Genomic DNA, 10,000 nt, shown 5'->3' with positions numbered 1-10,000 from the left:
CGAAAGATTGTACTCCTCCTTCCTTATTTGACTTTCTCCGACGACATGACCACTGCTGCTTCCAGAGGGAAGTGGGTCGTATACAGCGTTGCCTTTGGTTACCGAACAGTTCAAAAGAAAAGGTCGTAAACACTTCACAGAAAAGGTCGTAAACGAGTTCAAAAAGAGTTCGTAAAATAGTTCAAAAAAGGTAGTCTGGAAATTGGGCAGATCCTGCCATCTCTCCGCTTTGAAGTCCTTGGGTTAGAACAATATATTTCTGTTGATTACCATACATGAGAGAAAACAGAAAACCCTTCCCTTACACAGTGGAGTTTTACGAGCCTTACTCTTGGTAGGTTTCAAAGACAGCTTTTGCTTCTCACCGGGGCCCTCAATGTAACACAAAGTTTTTGTGATGATTCAGAAACAATTATTCTAACATATATGTTGAGTAAAAAAGGACCACCGAGACAGAATGGTACTTGGCCACGTTTTACTAAAGCTTTAGGAGACCAGCCCTTACAACGCAACAATAGCATCAGCAAGTGAGGTCTAAATAGTGAGACCAAAGAAGTTAAAGGCCTACTGAAAGCCACTACTACCGACCACGCAGTCTGATAGTTTATATATCAATGATGAAATCTTAACATTATAACACATGCCAATACGGCCGGGTTAACTTATAAAGTGACATTTTAAATTTGCCGCTAAACTTCCGGTTCGAAACGCCTCTGAGGATGACGTATACGCGTGACGTAGACCGGCGAACACGGGTATGCCTTCCACATTGAAGCCAATACGAAAAAGCTCTGTTTTCATTTCATAATTCCACAGTATTCTGGACATCTGTGTTCGTGAATCTGTTTCAATCATGTTCATTGCATTATGGAGAAGGAAGCTGAGCAAGCAAAGAAGAAAGTTGTCGGTGCGAAATGGACGTATTTTTCGAACGTAGTCAGCCACAACAGTACGCAGCCGGCGCTTCTTTGTTTACATTCCCGAAAGATGCAGTCAAGATGGAAGAACTCGGATAACAGAGACTCTAACCAGGAGGACTTTTGACTTCGATACACAGACGCCTGTAGAGAACTGGGACAACACAGACTCTTACCAGGATTACTTTGATTTGGATGACAAAGACGCAGACGTGCTACTGTGAGTATGCAGCTTTGGCTTCTAAACATTTGATCGCTTGACCGTATGTGCGCAACTTTTTTTTGCGTATGTACGTAACTTTTTAAAAATATATAAGCTTTATGAACCTTGGGTTAGGTGAACAGTCTTTTGGGCTGAGTGATTGTGTGTGTTGATCAGGTGTTTGAATTGTATTGGCGTGTTCTATGGAGCTAGGAGCTAGCATAGGAGCTAGGAGCTAGCATAACACGTACCGTACCGTACGTGCGCGTCACGTACGTAACTTTTTTAAAATATATAAGCTTTATGAACCTTGGGTTAGGTGAACGGTCTTTTGGGCTGAGTGATTGTGTGTGTTGATCAGGTGTTTGAATTGTATTGGCGTGTTCTATGGAGCTAGGAGCTAGCATAGGAGCTAGGAGCTAGCATAACACGTACCGTACCGTACGTGCGCGTCACGTACGTAACTTTTTTAAAATATATAAGCTTTATGAACCTTGGGTTAGGTGAACGGTCTTTTGGGCTGAGTGATTGTGTGTGTTGATCAGGTGTTTGAATTGTATTGGCGTGTTCTATGGAGCTAGGAGCTAGCAGAGGAGCTAGGAGCTAGCATAACAAACACGCAGGTGTTTTTATGCAGGATTAATTTGTGGCATGTTAAATATAAGCCTGGTTGTGTTGTGGCTAATAGAGTATATATATGTCTTGTGTTTATTTACTGTTGTAGTCATTCCCAGCTGAATATCAGGTCACCCCCGGCTCTCACAGCATCTTCCCTATCTGAATAGCTTCCACTCCCCACTAGTCCTTCACTTGCACTTTACTCATCCACAAATCTTTCATCCTCGCTCAAATTAATGGGGAAATTGTCGCTTTCTCGGTCCGAATCTCTCTCACTTCATGCGGCCATCATTGTAAACAATAGGGAACTTTGCGTATATGTTCAACTGACTACGTCACGCTACTTCCGGTAGGGGCAAGCCTTTTTTTTTATCAGATACCAAAAGTTGCAATCTTTATCGTCGTTGTTCTATACTAAATCCTTTCAGCAAAAATATGGCAATATCGCGAAATGATCAAGTATGACACATAGAATAGATCTGCTATCCCCGTTTAAATAAAAAAAATTCATTTCAGTAGGCCTTTAACTCTTATAGTGAGAAGGCAGCCCCACTCCTTACAGAGAGGGATGCACCTGCTGATAAGAAGAGGGATCGTTTTCCTTCACGGAACGGAACTGAATCGAACCTCCCTTTTGAGGAGGGATTCATCATGTTTGTGCAAGACACCAAATATGGAAATCAACAACAGACAATAAGGACGAACATCTGCAGAGCGGAAAAGTAGCAGTAGCATGATCACACAATACAATGTTATACTAAAGCATGAAAGTATATCAAACATATAAGCATCCTCCACAGTCACTAGACATCTGCTGAGAAGAAAGTTCTATGTTATTGCTTGCTTGGTATGTAAATACAAATGCAAATATACCATGGCAGCACGCAAACAAGGTTGGTTCTTGGCCACGTGACCATCCTGGCAACACCCGTCCGTGAGTTGAAGAAGCTCATCTAAAATGGCCAGGAGGAGACGGCATTATTCATACGCATAGGAAGAACTGTCGAGGATGTTATTTTTAATATGGCATTAGCATTGCCCTGGGAGCCGCAGACCGCTCTGTTGCAATCAGACGCACACACCCACTGATGTCAGGAGACGTCAACGCGGCGCTGCGGGCGCTGGGAGGGAGGGCGGGCGACCGAGGTGGAGAGAGAGAGAAGCGGGAATCAAATAAGGCTGAGAGGGAACACGGGCGGGGATCCAGCGAGAGCAGTTAGGAGATAAGAGAGGATGTTTGGGGACGGGGGCGATGGAAACAAAAGTACAGTACTTTTGTCTTCTATTCGACTTTCATCCAGCACACACACACTTCTGTTCCACTTTCACCCTGCACACACACACTTCTGTTCCACTTTCACCCTGCACACACACGGCCATGTTGGCTGCTGCAGAGGCCAATGAGAAGGCAGCCCCCCGGCCCCCTTACAGAGGGGGATGCACCCGCTGATAAGAAGAGGGACCATGTCCTGAATGGAACAGAACTGAATCGAACCTCCCTTTTATAAAGTGGACTGGAGTCTTGCTGCCAGTATACATACTGTGTGTGTGTATGTGTGTGTGTGTGTGTGTGTGTGTGTGTGCGTGCGTGCGTGTGTGTGTGTGTGTTCTTGTATTTCCACCCTTCTTGAGACGTCAACAAGGAAAAGCAGCTTCCACATGAGGAGGTGTGAACGAGTTAGGACATAAACCATTGCATCTAATCTCTATTAGATACTATACGAAACTATACTATACTGCAAATACTAGAGTCCGTGAACATTGCTCCAAAGTCGGGATTTTTGGTTGATTTAATGGGCATAGAAAAGTAAACATCGACAGGTGCAAAGGCAGCAATATATGATCAAACAAGACGGCAGCTAAAGAAGGACTTCCCTATTCATCCCCGCCAGGTGAACAGCTGATTTGACCACTTCCGGTGCTGATGTAAGACAACCCATATGTGAGCATAGGATGAACAAATACACTACAGTACGGTCTTGAGACATCAACAAGGAAACGTACCTTCTATATGAGGAGGTGTGAACAACTTAGTACCGAAATCATGGTCCCAATACGGAAAACTATTGCATCTAATAGAGAGCCAAATACTAGAGTCCGTGAACATTGCTCCAAAGTCAGGATTTTTTTTGTTGATTTAATGTGCATAGAAAGGTAAACATCGACAGGTGCAAAGGCAGCAATATATGATCAAACAAGATGCCAGCTAAAGAAGGACTTCCCTATTCATCCCCGCCAGGTGAACAGCTGATTTACCACTTCCTGTGCTGACGTAAGACAACCCATATGTGAGCATAGGATGAACAAATACACTACAGTACGGTCTTGAGACATCAACAAGGAAAAGTAGCTTCTATATGAGGAGGTGTGAACAACTTAGTACCAAAATCATGGTCCCAATATGGAAAACTATTGCATCTAATAGAGAGACAAATACTAGAGTCCGTGAACATTGCTCCAAAGTCAGGATTTTTTTTGTTGATTTAATGTGCATAGAAAAGTAAACATCGACAGGTGCAAAGGCAGCAATATATGATAAAACAAGACGGCAGCTAAAGAAGGACTTCCCTATTCATCCCCGCCAGGTGAACAGCTGATTTACCACTTCCTGTGCTGACGTAAGACAAGCCATATGTGAGCATAGGATGAACAAATACACTACAGTACTAAGACTATAGTGGCCATTAACATTTAGCTTCTACAACTGGTTTGCCCAAAGTGCGGCACAGGGGCCATCTGTGGTCCCTGACTCCTTTGTCATCGGCCTTAAGAACATTACGAAAAACAAAAAATAGAGATCTCATTTGCACCCCTGGTGGTGACATCTATCAAAATGAGGGTGGTCCCAAAAAGGGGTATTTTTTTTTACATTGACTGTGTCGCTTTTAAAAGTGCTCCCCCTCTGGTCAACATATGAAACAACAAGTGTGTGTAAGAAATTGAAATGTGCCCCCTTTGGCCCAAATTAAAAATAAAAAAAAAATATGTACTGTATGTAGATACATACTGTAATAACTTGAAGTCAATAATGAAGATTAAAAACTGCCACCCCGCCATCAGTGTGTGAATGTGTGTGTGTGAATGGGTGAATGTGGAAATAGTGTCAAAGCGCTTTGAGTACCTTGAAGGTAGAAAAGCGCTATACAAGTATAACCCAGTTACCACATTTACATCATAATATACGTTAGGTCAAGAAAAAACAGGGAAACCTGCGAAACAGGCTTGTAGGGATGATTTAGCCGCTGTGTTTTTGCCTGACCTAAGGTATACATATATATATATATATATATATATATATATATATATATATATATATATATATATATATATATATATATATATATATATATATATATATATATATATATATATATATATATATATATATATATATATATATACACTACCGTTCAAAAGTTTGGGGTCACATTGAAATGTCCTTATTTTTGAAGGAAAAGCACTGTACTTTTCAATGAAGATAACTTTAAACTAGTCTTAACTTTAAAGAAATACACTCTATACATTGCTAATGTGGTAAATGACTATTCTAGCTGCAAATGTCTGGTTTTTGGTGCAATATCTACATAGGTGTATAGAGGCCCATTTCCAGCAACTATCACTCCAGTGTTCTAATGGTACAATGTGTTTGCTCATTGGCTCAGAAGGCTAATTGATGATTAGAAAACCCTTGTGCAATCATGTTCACACATCTGAAAACAGTTTAGCTTGTTACAGAAGCTACAAAACTGACCTTCCTTTGAGCAGATTGAGTTTCTGGAGCATCACATTTGTGGGGTCAATTAAACGCTCAAAATGGCCAGAAAAAGAGAACTTTCATCTGAAACTCGACAGTCTATTCTTGTTCTTAGAAATGAAGGCTATTCCACAAAATTGTTTGGGTGACCCCAAACTTTTGAACGGTAGTGTATATATATATATAATGTTTGTAAGTATTTATGTATGTGTATATATGTATATATATGAGGTATATTTAAAAAGTGTGGGCTCCCCTGGTTTAAACAGCTGAAAGTCTCATGCTGGGTTAAAAGCCAGAGAGTAAAAATGGGTTTTAAGAAGGGTGTTAAAAGTATCCAAAGAAGGGGCGTGGAGGGTTTACAGCATCAAGTGATAAAAAAAAGTGACTCTGTTTGCAGGGAGGAAAGATTCCAATCAGGTGGACGGCTCCGGAGGCCATCGCCTACAGGAAGTTCACCTCCGCCAGCGACGTGTGGAGCTACGGCATCGTCATGTGGGAGGTCATCTCCTACGGCGAGAGGCCCTACTGGGAGATGTCCAACCAGGACGTGAGTTACAAAGCAAGCTGCAGGGCATCAGCTGCGACGTAAAACCTGACCTTGTCCCCCGCCAGGTGATCAAAGCCATAGACGAGGGCTACCGCCTCCCGGCGCCCATGGACTGTCCGGTGGTGCTGCACCAGCTCATGCTGGACTGCTGGGAGAAAGGACGCAGCGAGAGACCCAAGTTTGGCCAGATCGTCACCATCCTGGACAAGCTCATCAGGAACCCTGCCAGCCTCCGAGAGCTGGCCAACAGCCCGGCGGGGTCAGTGGCACACTTAACTTAACTTAACTTAACTTAACTTACTTACATGACAGTTGGAGCCTCTTGAGGGCGAGGAAACACTTTCATTCTTGCTGCTGTGAGGACACAATGACACTTTCAAAGCAAGAAAATAACGTGCATTCTACTTTCCACAAGCTCTCCCTAAAGTACCATATTTTTCAGACTATAAGGCAAACTTAAAATCCTGTTATTTTCTCAAAAATCGATGCACCTAGATTATCTAATTTCACCTATTTGGGTTAAAAATATTATTTGCAAAGCAGTAATTATAGTCTGCAAATGATGTGTTATTGTCGAGTGTCGGTGCTGTCTAGAGCTCGGCAGAGTAACCGTGTAATACTCTTCCATATCAGTAGGTGGCAGCCGATAGCTAATTGCTTTATAGATGTGGGAAACAGCGGGAGGCAGTGTGCAGGTAAAAATATATCTAATGCTTAAAACCTCTTAAGTCCCAAGCTGTTTGTTTACATGCTTTTTTTTCATTTCTCTTTGCTATTTGGGCTTATTGGACCCTAATTAGAATAAAAACTAAGAATCATCTTTTTATATGATGTACTTAGTCCATAAGTACACAAATGTGTACTTCATGTTTAGTGACATGCTTATTCTTATTTTTACACTGTTTTTCCCCAAATTCCATTGTATTTTATACTCTTCTGACACCACCAGATGGCAGCATAAGTGTCCACATAAGCGGCCATAAGACCCCAATTCAATAGTGTACACCATTTTGGAAATAAGAGCTAAAAGGTGCTGTCCACGCATGTGGCCACTAAGCCTTTAGAGGTAAAAACCAAAAAATAAACAAAACGTAAATGCCCCTAAGAAAAGGCATAGAAGCTTAGGGAAGGCTATGCAGAACGAAACTAAAACTGAACTGGCTGCAAAGTAAACAAAAACAGAATGCTGGACGACAGCAAAGACTTACTGTCCACAAAGTACATCCGAACATGACATGACAATCAACAATGTCCCCATAAAGACGGATAATTAAACAGTCTTGATTGCTAAAACAAGGTAGATGCGGGAAATAGCGCTCTAAGGAAGACATGAAAATACCAAAGAAAAGAGAAAAAGCTACCAAAATAAGAGCGCAAGGAAAAGTGGACTATTCGAACACTCTTATGGAGCACAATCATCAGCTGTCTAGCAGCTAAAAGGATAATTATCCATCCATCCATCCAAGGGAAAAACAAGGCAGTGTTTTTCAACCACTGTGCCGCGGCACACTAGTGTGCCGTGAGATACAGTCTGGTGTGCCGTGGGAGATGATCTATTTTCAACTATTTGGGTTAAAAATATTATTTGCAGAGCAGTAATTATAGTCTGCAAATTATGTGTTGTTGTTGAGTGTCGGTGCTGTCTAGAGCTCGGCAGAGTAACCGTGTAATACTCTTCCATATCAGTAGGTGGCAGCCGGTAGCTAATTGCTTTGTAGATGTCGGAAACAGCGGGAGGCAGGGTGCAGGTAAAAATGTATCTAATGCTTAAAACCTCTTAAATCCCAAGCTGTTTGTTTACATGCTTTTTTAATTTCTCTTTGCTATTTGGGCTTATTGGACCCTAATTAGAATAAAAATTAAGAATCATCTTTTTATATAATGTACTTAGTCCATAAGTACACAAACGTGTACTTCATGTTTAGTGACATGCTTATTCTTATTTTTACACTTTTTTTTCCCAAATTCCATTGTATGTTGTACTCTTCTGACACCACCAGATGGCAGCATAAGTGTCCACATAAGCGGCCATAAGACCCCAATTCAGTAGTGTACACCATTTTGGAAATAAGAGCTAAAAGGTGCTGTCCACACATGTGGCCACTAAGCCTTTAGAGGTAAAAACCAAAAAATAAACAAAACGTAAATGCCCCTAAGAAAAGGCATAGAAGCTTAGGGAAGGCTATGCAGAACGAAAATAAAACTGAACTGGCTGCAAAGTAAACAAAAACAGAATGCTGGACGACAGCAAAGACTTACTGTCCACAAAGTACATCCGAACATGACATGACAATCAACAATGTCCCCATAAAGACGGATAATTAAACAGTCTTGATTGCTAAAACAAGGTAGATGCGGGAAATAGCGCTCTAAGGAAGACATGAAAATACCAAAGAAAAGAGAAAAAGCTACCAAAATAAGAGCACAAGGAAAAGTGGACTATTCGAACACTCTTATGGAGCACAATCATCAGCTGTCTAGCAGCTAAAAGGATAATTATCCATCCATCCATCCATCCAAGGGAAAAACAAGGCAGTGTTTTTCAACCACTGTGCCGCGGCACACTAGTGTGCCGTGAGATACAGTCTGGTGTGCCGTGGGAGATGATCTATTTTCAACTATTTGGGTTAAAAATATTATTTGCAGACCAGTAACTATAGTCTGCAAATGATGTGTTGTTGTTGAGTGTCGGTGCTGTCTAGAGCTCGGCAGAGTAACCCTGTAATACTCTTCCATATCAGTAGGTGGCAGCCGGTAGCTAATTGCTTTGTAGATGTCGGAAACAGCGGGAGGCAGGGTGCAGGTAAAAATGTATCTAATGCTTAAAACCTCTTAAATCCCAAGCTGTTTGTTTACATGCTTTTTTTAATTTCTCTTTGCTATTTGGGCTTATTGGACCCTAATTAGAATAAAAACTAAGAATCATATTTTTATATGATGTACTTAGTCCATAAGTACACAAACGTGTACTTCATGTTTAGTGACATGCTAATTCTTATTTTTACACTTTTTTTCCCCCAAATTCCATTGTATGTTATACTCTTCTGACACCACCAGATGGCAGCATAAGTGTCCACATAAGCGGCCATAAGACCCCAATTCAGTAGTGTACACCATTTTGGAAATAAGAGCTAAAAGGTGCTGTCCACGCATGTGGCCACTAAGCCTTTAGAGGTAAAAACCAAAAAATAAACAAAACGTAAATGCCCCTAAGAAAAGGCATAGAAGCTTAGGGAAGGCTATGCAGAACGAAACTAAAACTGAACTGGCTGCAAAGTAAACAAAAACAGAATGCTGGACGACAGCAAAGACTTACTGTCCACAAAGTACATCCGAACATGACATGACAATCAACAATGTCCCCATAAAGACGGATAATTAAACAGTCTTGATTGCTAAAACAAGGTAGATGCGGGAAATAGCGCTCTAAGGAAGACATGAAAATACCAAAAAAAAGAGAAAAAGCTACCAAAATAAGAGCACAAGGAAAAGTGGACTATTCGAACACTCTTATGGAGCACAATCATCAGCTGTCTAGCAGCTAAAAGGATAATTAGTCAAATTATTTGACTAACAATGACTTTTAAATAATATAAATTGTTTATATTTTTGTCTTGTAAAATATTCTTCCAAATCCAGGTCTTTAAAAGGGGTCGTCTTCTATTTGGGACAATAGAGTATCTCCTTGCAGGAGAAAAAAGGGAAAAACAAGGCAGTGTTTTTCAACCACTGTGCCGCGGCACACTACTGTGCCGTGAGATACAGTCTGGTGTGCCGTGGGAGATGATCTATTTTCAACTATTTGGGTTAAAAATATTATTTGCAGACCAGTAATTATAGTCTGAAAATGATGTGTTGTTGTTGAGTGTTGGTGCTGTCTAGAGCTCGGCAGAGTAACCGTGTAATACTCTTCCATATCAGTAGGTGGCAGCCGGTAGCTAATTGCTTTGTAGATGTGG

At 41.1% G+C, this 10,000-nt stretch overlaps 1 protein-coding gene across 1 annotated transcript in view; it reads left to right on the top strand.

The window, feature by feature from the left end:
- Positions 1-10,000, top strand: part of LOC133631441 (ephrin type-A receptor 3-like) — a 27,232-nt gene that overhangs the window by 9,588 nt on the left and 7,644 nt on the right. Inside the window, exons 3-4 of the mRNA XM_062023641.1 lie at positions 5,892-6,041; positions 6,107-6,300. Of these exons, the coding sequence (XP_061879625.1) occupies positions 5,892-6,041; positions 6,107-6,300 (344 nt within the window). The remainder of the gene's footprint in view (positions 1-5,891; positions 6,042-6,106; positions 6,301-10,000) is intronic.

Source organism: Entelurus aequoreus, linkage group LG16 (genome assembly GCF_033978785.1).
Source record: "Entelurus aequoreus isolate RoL-2023_Sb linkage group LG16, RoL_Eaeq_v1.1, whole genome shotgun sequence".
NCBI classification, from domain to species: Eukaryota; Metazoa; Chordata; class Actinopteri; order Syngnathiformes; family Syngnathidae; genus Entelurus; species Entelurus aequoreus.
This window is presented reverse-complemented; position numbering and strand designations above follow the sequence as displayed.